The sequence below is a fragment of the Schistocerca gregaria genome, chromosome 4 (genome assembly GCF_023897955.1).
Source record: "Schistocerca gregaria isolate iqSchGreg1 chromosome 4, iqSchGreg1.2, whole genome shotgun sequence".
Lineage (NCBI taxonomy): Eukaryota > Metazoa > Arthropoda > Insecta > Orthoptera > Acrididae > Schistocerca > Schistocerca gregaria.
Window position 1 is genome coordinate 542,972,569 of NC_064923.1, and position 24,100 is coordinate 542,996,668.

Here is a 24,100-nt window from a genome sequence, read left to right on the forward strand (position 1 = left end):
AATTGGAGTCTCGTTTGAAACAGATGTCAGGGTCACAAGGGCTAGTCACGTTTTGCAGCCATATATGTATTAATATTTCACTTCAGGCTGTTCAACTAGAACACACCAATAAAAAAATGAGCTGTAAGCCTGTCAAATGTGTGTCTAAATTTTTTAATTTGAAACTGCCCATGTGACCACTTCCTACGACATTTATCGTTACTCCCGAAATCTCACACAGATTGGTTAGGTGAACGAGGATAGCACTGCTGAAGCTATGAGACATTCATAAATTCCAGAACATCATGCAGATAAAAAAGACACTCAAATATATCTACTAGATATTCAAGTATAACTTTATTACACACACTACTTACCCTTATGTGCTCAAATGCTGCTTGAAGAGCTTTAGTCATTTCGATTAACTGATCCAGTGCAGACTGATCACCAGCAGCTGCAGCTGGTGCTGCTGCCACTGCAGCTGCTTCAGGCGCAGCTGCTTCAGGTGCAGCTTCTTCAGGCGCAGCTGCTTCAGGTGCAGCTGCTTCAGGTGGTGCTGTTGGTGCTTCAGGTGCAGCTGCCTCAGCTGCACCAGGCTCAGCAGCTGCAGCCGGTTCTGCTGCTGCTGCGGGTGCTTCAGCTGCAGGTGCTTCTGCTGGAGCCTCTGTAGGAGCAGCTGGAGGAGGACGGGTGATCACTGGCATAACTGGTGGGAATGCCTTAGCATACAATGCTGCTTCTTCTTCTGCTATAGCTTTCTTTACAGCTTCAGGAACTTCTTGGAATTCATCAAATTCTGTATCACAATCTGTTATATGATCAACTCGTGGACCATAATCCACTGTGTCAACTTTTGCTGTCGGTTCAGCTTTTGGTGGTGCAGCTTCGGCTGCTGGAGGTGCAGCTTCGCCTGCTGGAGGTGGTGCAGCTTCACCTGGTGGTGGTGGTGATGGTGCAGCTACTCCTACTGCAGAAGCACACTTACAAACTGGTTCCTCTTTTGGTTCTGGTACTTCTTCCGGACATATGCAGACACCCGGTGCTCCTCCTTCCTGTGATGCTGGTGCTTCTTCAGTTACTTGAGCTGCTTCTGCTGGTGCTTCAGCAGCCTCTTCAGCAACCGCTTCTGCTGCCTCAGTTACTACAGGCTCTGCTGCTTCAGTTACTTCAGGCTCAGCTGCTTCAGTTACTTCAGGCTCAGCTGCTTCAGTTACTTCAGGCTCAGCAGCCTCGGTTACTTCAGGCTCGGCTGCCTCTGTTGCTTCAGGTTCAGCTGCCTCAGTTACTTCAGGCTCAGCTGCCTCAGTTACTTCAGGCTCAGCTGCCTCAGTTACTTCAGGCTCAGCTGCTTCAGTTACGACAGGCTCAGCTGCTTCTACCACTTGAGGCTCCTCTGCTGCTTCAGGCCCCTCTGATGGTTGAAGCTCTTGTACAGCTACAGCCTCCTCTGCTGCTGGCGGTTCTTCAGCTGCTGGAGCTTCAGGTTCTTTTGCTGCTTCTGCAGCAGTTGTTGGCTGTGGCACTGAAGGGACTTCTGGCAAACCTTCCACAGCACACTGGCATTCACCTTCCTGAAAAGATGGAGATGTCAATAATGATAAAGAAACCAAAATTATAGGAAATAAATGTATGTTAAATATTTTAATTATTATTGTTAGATAATGTCTACAAGCAATTGTGCTTGATTAAAATGGAGCACATCAAATTAAACCAGCAATAAAGAGCCAGAAGTTTTTCATGATCTACTTTCCAAAGACTTACAGGTTGAATGGATAAAGTGTTTAATTGGTACATCACATCACATAATCTACTTTCCAAAGACTTACAGGTTGAATGGATAAAGTGTTTAAGTGGTACATCATATCACAGCAGGAATGGCTACAGGACAAATGTAAGGCTGAAGAAGCACACATGACTATGGGAAAGATAGATTCTGCCACCAGGGAAATTAAAGAAACCTTAGGAGATAAGAGAATTATATGTGTGAATATTAAGAACTCAGCTGACAAGCCAGTACAATGCAAAGAAGGGAAGATTGAAATGAGGAAGGAATATGTAAAGTGTCTAAACAAGGAAAGTGGACTCAAATACAATAATACAGAAAGAGAAGAGGAAATAGATAAAGATGAGATGGAAGTTATAATATTGATAGAAGAGTTTTACAGAGTACTGAATGACTTAGAGCTCAAATAAGGGCCATGCAGTAGATGGCATTTCCTCAGAATTACTGAGATCCTTGGGAGAGCCAGCTATCGTGAAACTTTCCCACCTGATATGCAAAATACACTCCTGGAAATGGAAAAAAGAACACATTGACACCGGTGTGTCAGACCCACCATACTTGCTCCGGACACTTCGAGAGGGCTGTACAAGCAATGATCACACGCACGGCGCAGCGGACACACCAGGAACCGCGGTGTTGGCTGTCGAATGGCGCTAGCTGTGCAGCATTTGTGCACCGCCACCGTCAGTGTCAGCCAGTTTGCCGTGGCATACGGAGCTCCATCGCAGTCTTTAACACTGGTAGCATGCCGCGACAGCGTGGACGTGAACCGTATGTGCAGTTGACGGACTTTGAGCTAGGGCGTAGAGTGGGCATGCAGGAGGCCGGGTGGACGTACCGCCGAATTGCTCAACACGTGGGGCGTGAGGTCTCCACAGTACATCGATGTTGTCGCCAGTGGTCAGCGGAAGGTGCACGTGCCCGTCGACCTGGGACCGGACCGCAGCGACGCACGGATGCACGCCAAGACCGTAGGATCCTACGCAGTGCCGTAGGGGACCGCACCGCCACTTCCCAGCAAATTAGGGATATTGTTGCTCCTGGGGTATTGGTGAGGACCATTCGCAACCGTCTCCATGAAGCTGATCTACGGTCCTGCACACCATTAGGCCGTCTTCCACTCACGCCCCAACATCGTGCAGCCCGCCTCCAGTGGTGTCGCGACAGGCGTGAATGGAGGGACGAATGGAGACGTGTCGTCTTCAGCGATGAGAGTCGCTTCTGCCTTGGTGCCAATGATGGTTGTATGCGTGTTTGGCGCCGTGCAGGTGAGCGCCACAATCAGGACTGCATACGACCGAGGCACACAGGGCCAACACCCGGCATCATGGTGTGGGGAGCGATCTCCTACACTGGCCGTACACCTCTGGTGATCATTGAGGGGACACTGAATAGTGCACGGTACATCCAAACCATCATCGAACCCATCGTTCTACCATTCCTAGAGTGGCAAGGGAAGTTGCTGTTCCAACAGGACAATGCACGTCCGCATGTATCCCATGCCACCCAACGTGCTCTAGAAGGAGTAAGTCAACTACCCTGGCCAGCAAGATCTCCGGATCTGTCCCCCATTGAGCATGTTTGGGACTGGATGAAGCGTCGTCTCACGCGGTCCGCACGTCCAGCACGAACGCTGGTCCAACTGAGGCGCCAGGTGGAAATGGCATGGCAAGCCATTCCACAGGACTACATCCAGCATCTCTACGATCGTCTCCATGGGAGAATAGCAGCCTGCATTGCTGCGAAAGGTGGATATACACTGTACTAGTGCCGATATTGTGCATGCTCTGTTGCCTGTGTCTATGTGCCTGTGGTTCTGTCTGTGTGATCATGTGATGTATCTGACCCCAGGAATGTGTCATTAAAGTTTCCCCTTCCTGGGACAATGAATTCACGGTGTTCTAATTTCAATTTGCAGGAGTGTATATAGGGTGATCCAGGAGGAATTGTCAGTCTTTGGTGTTATGACGACAGAGGGATAGAGAAACAATTAAAATCGCTCAAAAGAGGAAAGGCCGCTGGTCCTGATGGGATACCAGTTCGATTTTACACAGAGTACGCGAAGGAACTTGCCCCCCTTCTTGCAGCGGTGTACCGTAGGTCTCTAGAAGAGCGAAGCGTTCCAAAGGATTGGAAAAGGGCACAGGTCATCCCCGTTCTCAAGAAGGGACGTCGAACAGATGTGCAGAACTATAGACCTATATCTCTAACGTCGATCAGTTGTAGAATTTTGGAACACGTATTATGTTCGAGTATAATGTCTTTTCTGGAGACTAGAAATCTACTCTGTAGGAATCAGCATGGGTTTCGAAAAAGACGATCGTGTGAAACCCAGCTCGCGCTATTCGTCCACGAGACTCAGAGGGCCTTAGACACGGGTTCACAGGTAGATGCCGTGTTTCTTGACTTCCGCAAGGCGTTTGACACAGTTCCCCATAGTCGTTTAATGAACAAAGTAAGAGCATACGGACTATCAGATCAATTGTGTGATTGGATTGAGGAGTTCCTAGATAACAGAACGCAGCACGTCATTCTCAATGGAGAGAAGTCTTCCGAAGTAAGAGTGATTTCAGGTGTGCCGCAGGGGAGTGTCATAGGACCGTTGCTATTCACAATATACATAAATGACCTGGTGGATGACATCGGAAGTTCACTGAGGCTTTTTGCAGATGATGCTGTGGTGTATCGAGAGGTTGCAACAATGAAAAATTGTACTGAAATGCAGGAGGATCTGCAGCGAATTGACGCATGGTGCACGGAATGGCAATTGAATCTCAATGTAGCGAAGTGTAATGTGATGCGAATACATAGAAAGATAGGTCCCTTATCATTTAGCTACAAAATAGCAGGTCAGCAACTGGAAGCAGTTAATTCCATAAATTATCTGGGAGTACGCATTAGGAGTGATTTAAAATGGAATGATCATATAAAGTTGATCGTCGGTAAAGCAGATGCCAGACTGAGATTCATTGGAAGAATCCTAAGGAAATGCAATCCGACAACAAAGGAAGTAGGTTACAGTACGCTTGTTCGCCCAATGCTTGAATACTGCTCAGCAGTGTGGGATCCGCACCAGGTAGGGTTGATAGAAGAGATAGAGAAGATCCAACGGAGAGCAGCGCGCTTCGTTACAGGATCATTTAGTAATTGCCAAAGCGTTACGGAGATGATAGATAAACTCCAGTGGAAGACTCTGCAGGAGAGACGCTCAGTAGCTCGGTACGGGCTTTTGTTGAAGTTTCGAGAACATACCTTCACCGAAGAGTCAAGCAGTATATTGCTCCCTCCTACGTATATCTCGCGAAGAGACCATGAGGATAAAATCAGAGAGATTAGAGCCCACACAGAAGCATACCGACAATCCTTCTTTCCACGTACAATACGAGACTGGAATAGAAGGGAGAACCGATAGAGGTACTCAGGGTACCCTCCGCCACACACCGTCAGGTGGCTTGCGGAGTACGGATGTAGATGTAGATGTAGATGTAGATAAGAACAATCAATTGAAGCAAAAAGGTTTAGTAAATATTGGCTCCAAAATGCGTATCTTAAGAGCCATGAGCACTTCTTCATCTTTGATGCTATGGGGCACATCTCTTCTACTGTAAGTTCTTTGATTTTCCTATTTTGAGAGGTGGTAGTATGGACCAAAATAAGAATAAAATGTCTGGTAAACATGGTCTCTAAAGTGCATACATTAAGAGCCATTAGCACTAGTTCATCTTTGTCACTGTTGAACGTATCTATTGTACTGAAAAAAGTGGTCACAGTTCTTAAAGTATGAGTTTTAAAACCCATGTTTGCTAGACTTTCTGCTTCAAGGGACTGTTCCTCTCATATCACACAGTATTGACCATTACCCCTGGGACACCCTTTATTAAACAGGCAAAGTACCCTCAGATTTCAGGAAGACTGTAAAAATTATGATTCCAGAGAATGCAGTGCTGACAGGTGTGAGTATTACTGAATCCTAAGTCATGGTTTTACAATACCGACAAAAATTATTTATAAAAAATGGAAAAACTGATGGAAGCCATCCTCACAAGAGATTGTTTGGGTTCTGGAGAACATGTTATGCACTACTCATCCCAGAAATACACTCCTGGAAATTGAAATAAGAACACCGTGAATTCATTGTCCCAGGAAGGGGAAACTTTATTGACGCATTCCTGGGGTCAGATACATCACATGATCACACAGACAGAACCACAGGCACATAGACACAGGCAACAGAGCATGCACAATGGTTGCACTAGTACAGTGTATATCCACCCTTCGCAGCAATGCAGGCTGCTATTCTCCCATGGAGACGATCGTAGAGATGCTGGATGTAGTCCTGTGGAACGGTTGCCATGCCATTTCCACCTGGCGCCTCAGTTGGACCAGTGTTCGTGCTGGACGTGCAGACCGCGTGAGACGACGCTTCATCCAGTCCCAAACATGCTCAATGGGGGACAGATCCGGAGATCTTGCGGGCCAGGGTAGTTGACTTACACCTTCTAGAGCACGTTGGGTGGCACAGGATACATGCGGACGTGCATTGTCCTGTTGGAACAGCAAGTTCCCTTGCCGGTCTAGGAATGGTAGAACAATGGGTTCGATGACGATTTGGATGTACCGTGCACTATTCAGTGTCCCCTCAACGATCACCAGAGGTGTACGGCCAGTGTAGGAGATCGCTCCCCACACCATGATGCCGGGTGTTGGCCCTGTGTGCCTCGGTCGTACGCAGTCCTGATTGTGGCGCTCACCTGCATGGCGCCAAACACGCATACGACCATCATTGGCACCAAGGCAGAAGCGACTCTCATCGCTGAAGACGACACGTCTCCATTCGTCCCTCCATTCACGCCTGTCGCGACACCACTGGAGGTGGGCTGCAAGATGTGGGGGCGTGAGCGGAAGACGGCCTAACGGTGTGCGGGACCGTAGTCCAGCTTCATGGAGACGGTTGCAAATGGTCCTCGCCGATACCCCAGGAGCAACAGTGTCCCTAATTTGCTGGGAAGTGGCGGTGCGGTCCCCTACGGCACTGCGTAGGATCCTACGGTCTTGGCGTGCATCCGTGCGTCGCTGCGGTCCGGTCCCAGGTCGACGGGCACGTGCACCTTCCGCCGACCACTGGCGACAACATCGATGTACTGTGGAGACCTCACGTCCCACGTGTTGAGCAATTCGGCGGTACGTCCACCCGGCCTCCCGCATGCCCACTATACGCCCTCTCTCAAAGTCCGTCAACTGCACATACGGTTCACGTCCGCGCTGCTGCGGCATGCTACCAGACTGCGATGGAGCTCCATATGCCACGGCAAACTGGCTGACACTGACGGTGGCGGTGCACAAATGCTGCGCAGCTAGCGCCATTTGACTGCCAACACCGCGGTTCCTGGTGTGTCCGCTGTGGCGTGCGTGTGATCATTGCTTGTACAGCCCTCTCGCAGTGTCCGTAGCAAGTATGGTTGGTCTGACACACTGGTGTCAATGTGTTCTTTTTTCCATTTCCAGGAGTGTATTTTAAGAGATAGATTGAAGAAAAGCAAACCAACATAAGTCTGGCCTCAGCAGCCAGGGACTGTGATCATGTGTGTTTGAGTTACATTTACATGTGTGTGTGTGTGTGTGTGTGTGTGTGTGTGTGTGTGTGTGTGTGTGTGTAAGTTGTGTATTTTCGACGAAGACCATGGGTACAATCCATTGTACCAGTTATTCCCGTTCCATTCATAAATAGGGTGCAGGAAGCATAATTATTTGAATCCCTCTGTGCATTCTGTAATTATTCTAATCTTGTTTTCACAATCTCTATGTCAATTATACGTATGTGGTTGCAATAAATTCCTAGAGTTGTAATTTAAAATCAGTCCCTGAAACTTTGTTAGCAGGCTATCTTGGGTTAGTTTACGCCTGTCTTCAAGAGTCTACCAATTCAGCTTCTTCAGTATTTCAATAACATTCTCTCATGGGTAAAGTAACCCTGTGACTATTGTGCTGCCCTTCTTCGTATACGTTCAATTTGCCCTGTTAGTCCTATATGGTACAGTTCCCACAACTTTAGCAATATTCTAGAACTTGTGAGGCAAGTGATTTGTAAGCAACCTTTTTTGTAGGCTGGTTGTAGTTCTCCAGTATTTTATTAATAAACTGAACTCTACCACCTGTTTTACCCACAACTGAGCCCATGTGATCATTTCATTTCATATCCCTACAAAGTCTTACACCCTGGTACTTGTAAGAGTTGGTTGAATTCCGATGTGATTCATTGATATTAGAGTCATAGGATACTACATTGTTTAGTTTTATAAAGTGCACAGTTTTACACTTCTGAACATTGTAAGCAAGTTGCCAGTCTTTGCACCACTTTGAAATCTTATCAGTATCTAACTGAATTTGTATACAGCTTCTTTAAGCCAGTACTTCATTACAGATAACTGCATCACCTGCAAAAAGTCTGAGGTTACTATTAATATTGTCCACAACGACATTAATATACAACATGAACAGCAAGGGTCCCAACACACTTCACAGGGGCACACCTGTAGTTACTTCTACATTTGATAATCTCTGTACAAGTTAACATGCTGCATCCTCCCTACCAAAAAGTCATCAATTCAGTCACAAATTTCACTTAATATCATATATAAACAAACTTTTGACAATAAGTGTAGGTGTGGAACTGAATCAAATGCTTTTCGGAAATCAAGAAATACTGCATCTACCTGACTGCCTTAATCCAAATCTTTCAGTATGTCATGTGAGAAAACTGTAAGATGACTTTCACATGATAGATGTTTTTAGAATCCATGCTTGTTGGCATGGAGGAGATCACATTGTCTGAGGTACCTCATTATGTTTGAGTTCAGAATATGTCCTAAGATTCTACAACAAATTGATGTCAACGATATTGGATGGTAGTTTTATGAATCGCTTTTACTACCCTTTCTTCCAAGTACTGGGCATGGTTTTTTGTTCAAGGGACATACATCATATTATAGTTAGAAGGAGGCCTAATTCAGCCTCAAATTCAGTATAGAATCTGAAATGGATACCATCAAGCTTTGAAGCTTTGTTCAGTTTTAACGATTTCAGCTGTTTCTGAACACTGCTGACTCTAATACTGATTTCACTCGTCTTTTCAGTGTACACAGATTGAACTGGGGCAATTCTCTGGGTTTTACTTTGTAATGGAACATTTAAAAACACAGTTAAGCATTTCAGCTTTTGCTGACTGGGGACTGGACACTAACTTTATCGTTGCTAACAGCCTTTGCATGCAACCACAATTTCTGCTATGGTAGTCATTGGAGGCTTCAAAGCATTGCTCTCTTGGCATGCAAATGCATTTCATTCAAGTATCTCTCTATCTATACTCCTATTTTTTGTTTCACACCTATTATGCAGTAGTCCCTGTTTCTTTAGAAGTGTCTTTACAGTGACTTTATAATATGGATGGTCCCTTCCATTATGAATTGTTCTACTGGGTAAATATCTATCCAATGCATGGTCAACTATTTCTTTACACTTGAGCCACAGTTCTTCTAAATCCTCCTGCCCTGTGCTGGAAGTTTCAAGTTCCTCGTTGAGATATATCACTATTGATTTTTTCCTTGTTCACTGAACACACTGAGCCATACACGGCTCGCATTTATCCAATTTATTGTTTGCCATCTTCTATTACGGTGCTGCCACATCATTTTCTTATTCCATTTACTGGCATCACTAATTTCCTGCCTTACTTGCCCATGAGTGGCAGCAGCATGTATTGGTAAGTGCACTGTTGCACTATCTCTGAAGCGACCAATAGTATTTCTGGGTTGTTGTGTGTCTGGCAGTCAGTTCGGGATGCATCACCAGTGAAGTCGGGGACAGAGCGCTGCTGAGGTGGCCACAGCCAGTGCTCACCGACCTCTGGTGACACACATAAACTGTCCAAAAGAGGGAGATTGGAGTGGGATGACTGTTGGTTTGTCGTTTGGTTGGTCATCTCACTGGCTGATGTATATTTGGTCCTTTCACCATTTCCGGGCCTGAGCAGTTGGTCGGTTGGCGTGGAGCAGCGAGGAAATCTCTGCGGGGCGTTGTTTGGCCAGGCCCACTGTCAGAGTGTGTGATGCTGTTCCCATTGCTACGAGGTCTGTGGATCACCGATCCTGGACATGAAAGTTGAGTTTTGAGTCAATCTACCAGCATGTCATGGCTGTTCACATTGTGTTGTTTGGGGTTCGTTGTCGGCTGTTGGGATATTCCCACGAGCAACAACATATGTTTTCAAGTTGGAAAATTTTAGCCACCCTCCAGTGGAGTTTAAATGTACTTGGTTATTTGAATTTATTAGCCCATAGGCACACTGCCATTCTCCATCTGCTTGACGTCATGTCGGAGATGGAGGGTGAGACAGGAGGGGCCATTGAATTTTATTTAATGCTGTTAGAGGCCTTGAGGACACTGCAGCTCAGTACCTTTGTCAGTGCACAGGTGTTGGGTTGCCTGTCGGCATGTGTTTCCTCTGTCTGGTTGGTTTTGAGTGGGTGTCTCGCATTCACTTTTGACCTAGCAATGAGACTTGAATTAGTCATCATGCGGGACTTAGGTCGGTCCGTTCCTAGTGCAGGGATGTCGTTAGCCAGTGGGTGTCTTCCCTCTGCATGGATGTGTCTGAGCCAACATCTAGCTTGTGGCTTTCTCATGGCCATTGTCTTGCTTTTGTTAAGGAGCTGCTGTCAATTTCATTTTGCTATTTCACCCCCAGGTTGATGTGTGAAGGGGGGGAGGGAGGGGGGGGGGGGAGAGGTTGAGCTGTGCACGGCTTGTGTTTATCCCATTTAATGTTTGTCTTCTTCTATTACGGTACTGCTGCCTTGTTTTCTTAGTCCATTTGCTGGCATCATTAGCTCCCTGCCTTAATTGCCCGTGAGCGGCAGCAGTGTCACATATCGATAACTGCTCGCTGACCACTGGCGACACACATGAACTATCTGATGGAGGGAGTCTGGAGCAGGATCACCATTGGATCGCCATTGGTTGGTCGTCTCACCGGCCAACGTATATTTGGTCCTTCCACTGTTTCCAGGCATGGGCAGATGGTTGGTTGGCATGGAGCTGTGAGAAAATGTCCACAAGCAATAGTTGAAGTTGAGTTTTGACTTAATCTACGAGCAAGTCACGACTGTTGACACTGAGTCACTTGGGGTTCATTGTCAGATGTTGGGTTATTCCCGTGAGCAACAACATGTGTTTTCAAGATGGCAAATTTTAGCCACCCTCCAGTGGAGTTTAAATGTACTTGGTTATTTTAACTGAAGAACACCGGAGGAATTTTCTGCCTTGTGGCCATTAATGTTCCGGTTACCTGCCCTGGCCGTTGACGTAAATTCAGGCAGTGTATTTTCCTCAACGTGCTGTCGCTATCCAGCATGATGTGTAGTTTGACAGCTCGATGTATAATTGTTTGTGGGTACCAATACCTTCTGTGTTGTTCCATTGAATTCCCTGTTGTGTGCTGGTTGGGTGAAGTGGAGTTTATCTTGTCGGTGGGTCTGGTGACTGTCTGTCATTTATGTTGTCATCAGATCAACAATGGTTGGGCCACCTGCCTACCTCATCTAAGCGAGCATTAGTATTTGAATTACAGGCCGACTCTCAGAACTCCTGAACGCCTTTTGGTGTACTGCCTTTTCTTGTTTGTTCTTTTTGTTTGTACTTGGATGGCTTCTAGCCAATCTTTAGATTAAGGTTGTTTTGGCCTTAAGACGTCAGAGGGTTTGGGTCTTCAGCCTAATTTAAGAACTGTTTTACTTAAAGACTTTGGCATTTTTTAAAAGAATGTTATTGAGTCTTAAGTGTTGGGCCTTCAGCCGATTTGAATTTAAGTTCTTTGCTCTTAAAGTGTCAGGTTTTTTGGGCCTTAAGCCTAATTAAGGAACTGTTTTAAGACAAGGCTTTACCTTTTAAATTACTGATTTTGATTGAGCTGTAAGTCATTGGCTTTCAGCCATTTTTAAATTAAAGTGGTCTTACCCTTAAGGCATGAGATTGTACAGTGCATTTAGCTGCTAATTAAGTTCCAAAACTAAAGCTGTGTTTTTCTTTTAAAAGAAATTTTTCTTGGCTCTTGTAATGTTTGATCAAATAAAAGGTTCTATGTTCAAGTGTAACTAACAGCCACTTATTTTGGCCACTTTCCACAACTTAAACTACCTTTCCTGTCCTGCGGGTTTAGCAGTGCGTCTCACACATACATCTTTCTGCTTGTTTCACTGTCCTTTGTACATTGGTAATGACTATTGCCACAACTGTGACATAGTCACTGATACCATTTTTGATGTGGCATCCTCAAAGGATGAAATTATCTATATGTCAACACGCTTGTGTAAGAAATCCAACACAGTGTTTGTTAGATGTGGCCTTGCTCCATCTTGTAGGAAACATGTGTTGAAGAGCAACACAACAACAAAAAGCTGTGGAATGAAGTTACTGTGCTCTTTCACAGTTTGTACAAAGAAAGGAGATCCAATAAGTCTGTGACTGCAAATGGCGACCCACACTGTAATCCTCAGAGGATGATGTCATTCACAAAGCACTTGCAGATTTTCAGTAGCCCAAAAGCATACATATTGTTTATTAACCACACTGTCCAAACGTCCAAATGAAATATGCCTTGTCTGAAAACCAAACTATGTTGAGAGTTTGTTCCCTCTCCTCTGCCCCATGGACCAACAGTAGACTCTGCTGCTTCTGCATTGAGCTTCTCAGAAGATGTCATCATGTACTGGTACATCCAGAAATCACGTCAAGAATCTGTCAACTAGAGCACTAGATATGCCTTTCTGCATGATTTGCCAGCACTTCTCTGTAGAGCAACTTGTACCACTTCTACTTTCACCAGCAAACACACAAGCTTGCTTCCAATATTGACATTTCCCATATAAACTGATCATACAGTCTGGGAATGGTCCTCTTGCAAGGGGCCCATCATGTGTTAAACAGTGTAAAAACTGACTCTGAATTGCAACAGGGCCAGGGCCTTTCATTTCATGAAAATGTAACACAACTGCTGATCAGTTGTGAGTTTTAGTCATCTATTATCAGCCATGCTATGAACACTAGTGTCGTAGCGATTGTGTCATGAATTACATGTCATTTCATAACTCATTCATTTCTCCAAGCTCTACTGCTACTGCTGTTGAGATGCTCAATGGCATATCTCGTGTCACTCATAAATTACACTCCTGGAAATGGAAAAAAGAACACATTGACACCGGTGTGTCAGACCCACCATACTTGCTCCGGACACTGCAAGAGGGCAGTACACGCAATGATCACACGCACGGCACAGCGGACACACCAGGAACCGCGGTGTTGGCAGTCAAATGGCGCTAGCTGCGCAGCATTTGTGCACCGCCGCCGTCAGTGTCAGCCAGTTTGCCGTGGCATACGGAGCTCCATCGCAGTCTTTAACACTGGTAGCATGCCGCGACAGCGTGGACGTGAACCGTATGTGCAGTTGACGGACTTTGAGCGAGGGCGTATAGTGGGCATGCGGGAGGCCGGGGGGACGTACCGCCGAATTGCTCAACACGTGGGGCGTGAGGTCTCCACAGTACATCGATGTTGTCGCCAGTGGTCGGCGGAAGGTGCACGTGCCCGTCGACCTGGGACCGGACCGCAGCGACGCACGGATGCACGCCAAGACCGTAGGATCCTACGCAGTGCCGTAGGGGACCGCACCGCCACTTCCCAGCAAATTAGGGACACTGTTGCTCCTGGTGTATCGGCGAGGACCATTTGCAACCGTCTCCATGAAGCTGGGCTACGGTCCCGCACACCGTTAGGCCGTCTTCCACTCACGCCCCAACATCGTGCAGCCCGCCTCCAATGGTGTCGCGACAGGCGTGAATGGAGGGACGAATGGAGACGTGTCGTCTTCAGCGATGAGAGTCACTTCTGCCTTGGTGCCAATGATGGTCGTATGCGTGTTTGGCGCCGTGCAGGTGAGCGCCACAATCAGGACTGCATACGACCGAGGCACACAGGGCCAACACCCGGCATCATGGTGTGGGGAGCGATCTCCTACACTGGCCGTACACCTCTGGTGATCATCGAGGGGACACTGAATAGTGCACGGTACATCCAAACCGTCATCGAACCCATCGTTCTACCATTCCTAGAGTGGCAAGGGAAGTTGCTGTTCCAACAGGACAATGCACGTCCGCATGTATCCCATGCCACCCAACGTGCTCTAGAAGGAGTAAGTCAACTACCCAGGCCAGCAAGATCTCCGGATCTGTCCCCCATTGAGCATGTTTGGGACTGGATGAAGCGTCGTCTCATGCGGTCTGCACGTCCAGCACGAACGCTGGTCCAACTGAGGCGCCAGGTGGAAATGGCATGGCAAGCCGTTCCACAGGACTACATCCAGCATCTCTACGATCGTCTCCATGGGAGAATAGCAGCCTGCTTTGCTGCGAAAGGTGGATATACACTGTACTAGTGCCGTCATTGTGCATGCTCTGTTGCCTGTGTCTATGTGCCTGTGGTTCTGTTAGTGTGATCATGTGATGTATCTGACCCCAGGAATATGTCAATAAAGTTTCCCCTTCCTGGGACAATGAATTCACGGTGTTCTTATTTCAATTTCCAGGAGTGTATATATGAAATAAAAGGTACCACCCCATAAATTTAGAGAAAGCTTTTGACAAAGCTGTCTTGTTTGCACATTTTGAAATTATGAAGAAAGCAGGAATAAAATACAGGCTGCAAAAGGTTATTTATAATCTGTGCAGAAATGAGACTGCAACTGTAAGAGTCGAAGAACAGGAAAGAGAAGCTTAGCTGAGAAAGAAGTGAGAAAGGATTTCAGCATATTCCCAATGTTAGTCAACTGCACACTAAGCAAGCATTAAAGGAGGAGCTTGGAATGAGAGGTAAAGTTCAGGGAGAAGAAAATCTGCAGTTACCAAGGACATTTTAATTCTGTCACAGATGGCAAAAGCCTTGGAAGAGCAGTTGAATAGAATTTATAGTGACTGGAAAATCGATTACAAGACCAACAACATTATGGCATGAAAAGATTGTTACCCACAACATAGAGGAGTTTGCATCTGACATGAAAGCACTCTATTTGGGGTGAGTAGCAGTGTGGAGGAAGAGGTATAGCATGGGGAGGGGTATGGGATAGCAGTGTAGGGGTGCGGTACGATGATACTGCTGCCAGTGGGAGTATGCAGGGACATGATAGGGCTATTAGGTGAAGCAAGGATTTCTGTATAGGGAAAGGGGTTGAGGAAAGTGGAGGAGAAAAGTAGGGAAGGGAAAGACTAAGTAGATGCATTGGCAGGATCGAAGGCATTTGTAGTAATTGAGTGGGAGCACAGAAGGAGATAGGTAGGTGGAACACAGAATAGCAAAGGTTGAGGGGTAGGGAATTATGAGAATGAAGGATAAGGTATAGAGGGTGTGCCCATCTGTTCAGTTCAGAAAATTTGGTGTTGGTGGGAAGGTTTGGTCACAGTTTGGAGATGGCCATTCATGTGGACAGACAGCTTGTTTGTTGTCATGCCCATATAGAATGTGGCACATTGCATGCAGCTTAACTAGTAGATCACATGGCTGCTTTCAGGTGTTCTTGCCTTTGATGGAGTAGGAGATGCCCAAGGAAGTACTGGGGTAATTGATAGTGCAAGGATGTATGGGACTGGTCTTGCACCTACTTATACCATAGAATATGAGCCATGAGACAAGGGGTTGGGAGCAGGGTTACAGTAAGGACAGACAAGAATACTAGGTAAGTTGGGTGTATAGTCGAATACCAAATGGGAGGGGGGGAAGGGGAGTATAGAGTATAGAGGGAGCACACTTCTCACTTCAGAGCCTAATAAGTAGTAGTCTAAATACTGGCAGAGAATGTGATTCAGAATTTTCATTCCTTGGTGGTACTGCATTATGAGAGGCATAACATTAAATTAGATAATAGATGCACTTTTCATTCCAACTGATCCGAAGTGAGGAGATCATCTAGTATTTGGAACATGTCATAAATCAAGAATACACGATAAATATTCACAAAATAAGAACAGAAATGCTAATGTACCTCGTCCCATGCACAATGGACCTTGCCGTTGGTGGGGAGGCTTGTATGCCTCAACGATACAGATAGCCATACTGTAGGTGCAACCACAACGGAGGGGTATCTGTTAAGAGGCCAGACAAACGTGTGGTTCCTGAAGAGGGGCAGCAGCCTTTTCAGTAGTTGCAGGGGCAACAGTCTGGATGATTGACTGATTTGGCCTTGTAACATTAACCAAAATGGCCTTGCTGTTGTGGTACTGCGAATGGCTGAAAGTAAGGGGAAACTACAGCTGTAATTTTTCCCGAGGGCATGCAGCTTTTCTGTACGGTTAAATGATGATGGCATCCTCTTGGGTAAAATATCCCAGAGGTAAAATAGTCCCCCATTCGGATCTCTGGGCAGGGACTACTCAGGAGGACATAGTTTTCAGGAGAAAGAAAACTGGCATTCTACAAATCGGAGAGTAGAATGTCAGATCCCTTAATCGGGCAGGTAGGTTAGAAAATTTAAAAAGGGAAATGAATAGGTTAAAGTTAGATATAGTGGGAATTAGTGAAGTTTGGTGGCAGGAGGAACAAGACTTCTGGTCAGGTGAATACAGGGTTATAAATACAAAATCAAATAGGGGTAATGCAGGAGTAGGTTTAATAATGAATAAAAAAATAGGAGTGCGGGTAAGCTACAACAAACAGCATAGTGAACGCATTATTGTCGCCAAGATAGAAACGAAGCCACCGCCTACTACAGTAGTACAGGTTTATATGCCAACTAGCTCTGCAGATGATGAAGAATTTAATGAAATGTGTGATGATATAAAGGAAATTATTCAGGTAGTGAAGGGAGACGAAAATTTAATAGTCATGGGTGACTAGAATTTGACAGTAGGAAAAGGGAGAGAAGGAAACATAGTAGGTGATAATGGATTGGGTTTAAGAAATGAAAGAGGAAACTGTCTGGTAGAATTTTGCACAGAGCATAACTTAATCACAGCTAACACTTGGTTCAAGAATCATAAAAGAAGGTTGTATACATGGAAGAATCCTGGACATACTAAAAGGTATCAGATAGATTATATAATGGTAAGACAGAGATTTAGGAACCAGGTTTTAAATTGTAGGACATTTCCAGAGGCAAATGTGGACTCTGACACAATCTGTTGCTTATGAAGTGTAGATTAAAACTGAAGAAATTTCAAAAAGGTGGGAATTTAAGGAGATGGGACCTGGATAAACTGACTAAACCAGAGGTTGTACAGAGTTTCAGGGAGAGCATAAAGGAACAATTGACAGGAATGGGGGAAAGAAATACAGTAGAAGAAGAAAGGGTAGCTTTGAGAGATGAAGTGGTGAAGGCAGCAAAGGATCAAGTAGGTAAAAAGACGAGGGCTAGTAGAAATCCTTGGGTAACAGAAGAAATATTGAATTTAATTGATGAAAGGAGAAAATATAAAAATGTAGTAAATGAAGCAGGCAAAAAGGAATACAAACGTCTCAAAAATGTGATTGACAGGAAGTGCAAAATGGCTAAGCAGGCATGGCTAGAGGACAAATGTAAGGATGTGGAGGCTTATCTCACTAGGGGTAAGATAGATACAGCCTACAGAAAAATTAAAGAGACCTTTGGAGAAAAGAGAACCACTTGTATAAGTATCAAGAGCTCAGATGGAAACCCAGTTCTAAGCAAAGACAGGAAAGCGGAAAGGTGGAAGGAGTATATAGAGGGTCTATACAATGGCAATGTACTTGAGGACAATATTATGGAAATGGAAGAGGATGTAGATGAAGATGAAATGGGAGATACGATACTGCCTGAAGAGTTTGACAGAGCACTGAAAGACGAGTCAAAACAAGGCCCCGGGAGTAGACAAGATTCCATTAGAACTACTGACGGCCTTGGGAGAACCAGTCCTGACAAAACTCTACCATCTGGTGAGCAAGATGTATGAGTCAGGCGAAATACCCTCAGACTTCAAGAAGAATATAATAATTACAATCCCAAAGAAAGCAGGTGTTGACAGACGTGAAAATTACAGAACAATCAGTTTAATAAGCCACAGCTGCAAAATAATAACACGAATTCTTTACAGATGAATGGAAAAACTAGCAGAAGCCGACCTTGGGGAAGATCAGTTTGGATTCTGTAGAAATAATGGAACACGTGAGGCAATACTGACCTTACGACTTATCTTAGAAGAAAAATTAAGGAAAGGCAAACCTACCTTTCTAGCATTTGTAGACTTAGAGAAAGCTTTTGACAATGTTGACTGGAATACTCTCTTTCAAATTGTAAAGGTGGCAGGGGTAAAATACAGGGAGTGAAAGGCTATTTACAATTTGTACAGAAACCAGATGGCAGTTATAAGAGTCGAGGGACATGAAACGGAAGCAGTGTTTGGGAAGGGAGTAAGACAGGGTTGTAGCCTCTCCCCGATGTTATTCAATCTGTATATTGAGCAAGCAATAAAGGAAACAATAGAAAATTTCGGTGTAGGTATTAAAATCCATGGAGAAGAAATAAAAACTTTGAGGTTCGCCGATGACATTGTCATTCTGTCAGAGACAGCAAGGGACTTGGAAGAGCAGTTGAATGGAATGGACAGTGTCTTGGAAGGAGGATATAAGATGAACAGCAACAAAAACAAAACGAGGATAATGGAATGTAGTCAAATTAAGTCGGGTGATACTGAGGGAATTAGATTAGGAAATGAGACACTTAAAGTAGTAAAGGAGTTTTGCTATTTGGGGAGCAAAATAACTGATGATGGTCGAAGTAGAGAGGATATAAAATGTAGACTGGCAATGGTAAGGAAAGCGTTTCTGAAGAAGAGAAATTTGTTAACATCGAGTATAGATTTAAGTGTCAGGAAGTCTTTTCTGAAAGTATTTGTATGTAGTGTAGCCATGTATGGAAGTGAAACATGGACAATAACTAGTTTGGACAAGAAGAGAATAGAAGTTTTAGAAATGTGGTGCTACAGAAGAATGTTGAAGATTAGGTGGGTAGACCACGTAACTAATGAGGAGGTATTGAATAGGATTGGGGAGAAGAGAAGTTTGTGGCACAACTTGACTAGAAGAAGGGATGGGTTGGTAGGACATGTCCTGAGGCATCAAGGGATCACCAATTTAGTATTGGAGGGCAGCATGGATGTGTGAAAATCATAGAGGGTGACCAAGAGATGAATACACTAAGCAGATTGTGAAGGACATAGGTTGCAGTAAGTACTGGGAGATGAAGAAGCTTGCATAGGACATAGTAGCATGGAGAGTTGTGTCAAACCAGTCTCAGGACTGAAGACCACAACAACAACAACATTAAAGAATTTCTAGGAAATTGAATGAATTGAATGAAATTTCATTTAAATCAGATATTCTTTTTGATACCCCCTGTTTTCTAATTTTCTGGAAAGGAGACTGAGATTTACACAGTCAGATGCCTTTCACACATCACAAAGTATATTTGTAGTCTGTAATTTATTGTGTAATAAATTAAGTTCTTTCTCACTGTATGTGTACATAGCCTTCTCAATACTGAAATCCTAAGAAAAATGAATTGTGACTTGTATAATATTTTATTTGTGGTCAGATGGTTAAAAAGAGGACGGTATATTGTCTTTTCTAAAATCTTTGATGATGTGTGAAATCAGATGGAAATTTGACAGTATTTCTTCATCTCCTTCTTATATAAAACTTTACTTAGCATATTTCAATCATTTAAGAAATGTTACACTGATAAAAGACTGGCTACACAAATAATTTAAAATGTAACCAAACTCAAAGGAATACTATTTAATCAAATTTGTTGATATATTACCATAGCAACTAGAATTTTTGATTTTAAGGATTTTATGTTGGAAATTACTTCTACTGATGATGTGAGAGTCATACTCATATTATTGTAGTGATTTGTAGTGACTGGTCAGAGACATTCTTTCATGGCATCTGCTGAACCTGAAAATCCGATCTTTTCAGTAACAGTTAGGAAATGCTTATTGAAAAGTTCAAAAACACTGCACACATCAGTTACCCATGTATCATTTTCTTGATGCTATATATTCCTCTATGTCACTGATTCTACAGTCTCTTCCTTCATTATATCCCATATTGCCTTTATTTTGTTATCTGATGTGAACTATTCCTTTCTGGTAATGCATTTACTTTGATGTCTGTATTACTGTCTTCCATATTTTGCAATATGTTTTGTAATAATCTATAAAATTTACATCAGAGCTGACTGATAAGAGTTTCCTTTTTTTTTCTTACAAGAGTTTCCTTTTTTTTCCTTCTTTGAGTAGTAATCTATGCACTTTTTTTTATAGATGTTTGTCTAATCTGGGTTAGTTATGGGGAAAATAGTTTTCAAGTAAGTTATGGACACTATTAATAAAAGTGTTGAATTTCTCATTCATGTTATGAGCATTGCACACACCACTCCAATTCATATCTTTGAGGAGTTTCCTGAAACACACATTTTTTGGCTTGCTGACTACCCATTGGAACCACGTTTAGTAGAATTTATATTGTGATCAGCATTAACATTTAGCAAAAATAACAAAATGTGATGGTCTCAGAGGATACTAATTATTGGTTTTATAATATAATTTTGTTCATTAAATATTTCTATAATGATTTTATCAATGCCCATCTTTGAGACCTTATCTATTCTAGTTGGGGAGTTAACAGTATGTATGTTAAATGACAATGCTGCTAACTGTAATAAGTTCTTACTGGGAGAGGTTTCAAGAGAATCAATATTAAAATCACCAGCAACCACAATTTTTTATTTCTTGTTATTAAATAGGCCACCTACTACAGTAGTACAAGTTTATATGCCAACTAGCTCTGCAGATGATGAAGAAATTGAAGAAATGAATGATGAAATAAAAGAAATTATTCAGATAGTGAAGGGAGACGAAAATTTAATAGTCATGGGTGACTGGAATTCGAGTGAAGGAAAAGGGAGAGAAGGAAACATAGTAGGTGAATATAGATTGGGGGTAAGAAATGAAAGAGGAAGCTGTCTGGTAGAATTTTGCACAGAGCACAACTTAATCATAGCTAACACTTGGTGCAAGGATCATAAAAGAAGGTTGTATACATGGAAGAATCCTGGAGATACTAAAGGGTAGCAGATAGATTATATAATGGTAAGACAGAGATTTAGGAACCAGGTTTTAAATTGTAAGACATTTCCAGGGGCAGATGTGGACTCTGACCACAATCTATTGGTTATGACCTGTAGATTAAAACTGAAGAAACTGCAAAAAGGTGGGAATTTAAGGAGATGGGACCTGGATAAACTGACTAAACCAGAGGTTGTACAGTGTTTCAGGGAGAGCATAAGGGAACAATTGACAGGAATGGGGGAAAGAAATACAGTAGAAGAGGAAAGGGTAGCTTTGAGAGATGAAGTGGTGAAGGCAGCAAAGGATCAAGTAGGTAAAAAGACGAGGGCTAGTAGAAATCCTTGGGTAACAGAAGAAATATTGAATTTAATTGATGAAAGGAGAAAATATAAAAATGTAGTAAATGAAGCAGGCAAAAAGGAATACAAACGTCTCAAAAATGTGATTGACAGGAAGTGCAAAATGGCTAAGCAGGCATGGCTAGAGGACAAATGTAAGGATGTAGAGGCTTATCTCACTAGGGGTAAGATAGATACTGCCTACAGGAAAATTAAAGAGACCTTTGGAGAAAAGAGAACCACTTGTATGAATATCAAGAGCTCAGATGGAAACCCAGTTCTAAGCAAAGACAGGAAAGCGGAAAGGTGGAAGGAGTATATAGAGGGTCTATACAGGGGCAATGTTCTTGAGGACAATATTATGGAAATGGAAGAGGATGTAGATGAAGATGAAATGGGAGATACGATACTGCCTGAAGAGTTTGACAGAGCACTGAAAGACCTGAGTCAAAACAAGGCCCCGGGAGTAGACAAGATTCCATTAGAACTACTGACGGCCTTGGGAGAACCAGTCCTGACAAAACTCTACCATCTGGTGAGCAAGATGTATGAGACAGGCGAAATACCCTCAGACTTCAAGAAGAATATAATAATTACAATCCCAAAGAAAGCAGGTGTTCACAGATGTGAAAATTACCGAACTATCAATTTTAATAAGTCACAGCTGCAAAATGCTAACGCGAGTTCTTTAAAGACGAATGGAAAAACTAGTAGAAGCCGACCTCGGGGAAGACCAGTTTGGATTCCGTAGACATGTTGGAACACGTGAGGCAATACTGACCTTACGACTTATCTTAGAAGCTAGATTAAGGAAGGGCAAACCTACGTTTCTAGCATTTGTAGACTTAGAGAAAGCTTTTGACAATGTTGACTGGAATACTCTCTTTCAAATTCTAAAGGTGGCAGGGGTAAAATACAGGGAGTGAAAGGCTATTTACAATTTGTACAGAAACCAGATGGCAGTTATAAGAGTCGAGGGGCATGAAACGGCAGCAGTGTTTGGGAAGGGAGTAAGACAGGGTTGTAGCCTCTCCCCAATGTTATTCAATCTGTATATTGAGCAAGCAATAAAGGAAACAATAGAAAATTTCAGTGTAGGTATTAAAACCCATGGAGAAGAAATAAAAACTTTGAGGTTCGCCGATGACATTGTAATTCTGTCAGAGACAGCAAAGGACTTGGACGAGCAGTTGAATGGAATGGACAGTGTCTTGAAAGTAGGGTATAAGATGAATATCAACAAAAGCAAAATGAAGGTAATGGAATGTAGTTGAATTAAGTCAGGTGATACTGATGGAATTAGATTAGGAAATGAGACACTTAAAGTAGTAAAGGAGTTTTGCTATTTGGAGAGCAAAACAACTGATGATGGTCTAAGTAGAGAGGATATAAAATGTAGACTGGCAATGGCAAGGAAAGCATTTCTGAACAAGAGAAATTTGTTAACATCGAGTATAGATTTAAGTGTCAGTAAGTCATTGCTGAAAATATTTGTATGGAGTGTAGCCATGTATGGGAGTGAAACGTGGACGATAAATAGTTTGGACAAGAAGAGAATAGAAGCTTTCGAAATGTGGTGCTACAGAAGAATGCTGAAGATTAGATGGGTAGATCACATAACTAATGAGAAAGTATTGAATAGGATTGGGGAGAAGAGAAGTTTGTGGCACAACTTGACCAGAAGAAGGGATTGGTTGGTAGGACATGTTCTGAGGCATCAAGGGATCACCAATTTAGTATTGGAGGGCAGTGTGCAGGATAAAAATCGTAGAGGGAGACCAAGAGATGAATACACTAAGCAGATTCAGAAGGATGTAGGTTGCAGTAGGTACTGGGAGATGAAGAAGCTTGCACAGGATAGAGTAGCATAGAGAGCTGCATCAAACCAGTCTCAGGACTGAAGACCACAACGACAACAAATAGGCCAACAGTGCTTCAAATATATTTATGACTAGATTAAAATTACTTGCTGTTACTTGGTATAAACTTACCATTGTCGATGATTTATTATGAAATTCTCCTTCTGTTTTACATGCACACAAAAGAGAGTTGGCTTTTCACATTAACTACGATAAAAACTGGGTTGAAGTAAAGTTGCCGCTGATTGGTGAAAATTTTTAGACAGTAACTGTGTTTGCTGATGTAATGTTTCAGAATTATGCTGTTTAGTTTCTTTCTCAAGCTGAAGGTTCATTTCAATCCTGATTTCTCTATTTCTCTTAGAACTTAACCTCTTCTGTCCTACATAGCTTAAAAAAGATGCTGCTACCACATCTGTAACCAGTACTGCTATTTTTCCGCTCGTGGCAGTGATCCTCCACCACCACCAGAAGAAATTTCCCCCTGTTAGCCCAGCCAGTTAACCCTTCCTTTTCCTGTTGAAGTGTAGACCATGCCTTGTACAATCCCACCTACTGAGAGAATCAAGAAGGAGCCACACCAATATGTGACCCCACACCTGACCCAAGCACCAGTTCCATTTCCATATTAACTCTCCTCACAGAAGAGTTCTAATGAGGTTGGTCATGGGTCACGGAATCTCAGTACAGATACAAAGTCCATACTGGTATGTCTAGATGCTGATGCAATCTTTATCACATCACACTCTATTATTGTACCCAGGATCTCTGTCAATACAGTTGCCTGACTCATCCACAATAACCATAGTGTCTTCACTAGCAAAGTTTTTACAAATTAGACTAGCACTGGCTTTAAAAAAATTGGTGACTTGGCATTCTGACCTTAATTCATCCCGCAGAAGTTGAATTACATTCTTACTCAATTTTCTACAGAACATATCTTACACTCTGTCT

General features: G+C 43.4%; 1 protein-coding gene across 1 annotated transcript in view; it reads right to left on the bottom strand.

The window, feature by feature from the left end:
* Positions 1 to 1,773, bottom strand: part of LOC126267799 (uncharacterized) — a 387,883-nt gene extending 386,110 nt beyond the window's left edge. Inside the window, exons 1-2 of the mRNA XM_049973103.1 lie at positions 1,741 to 1,773; positions 357 to 1,550 (exon numbers count right to left, since the gene is read on the bottom strand). Coding sequence (XP_049829060.1) covers positions 357 to 1,550; positions 1,741 to 1,773 — 1,227 coding nt within the window. The remainder of the gene's footprint in view (positions 1 to 356; positions 1,551 to 1,740) is intronic.
* Between the last annotated feature and the right edge of the window lie 22,327 nt (positions 1,774 to 24,100).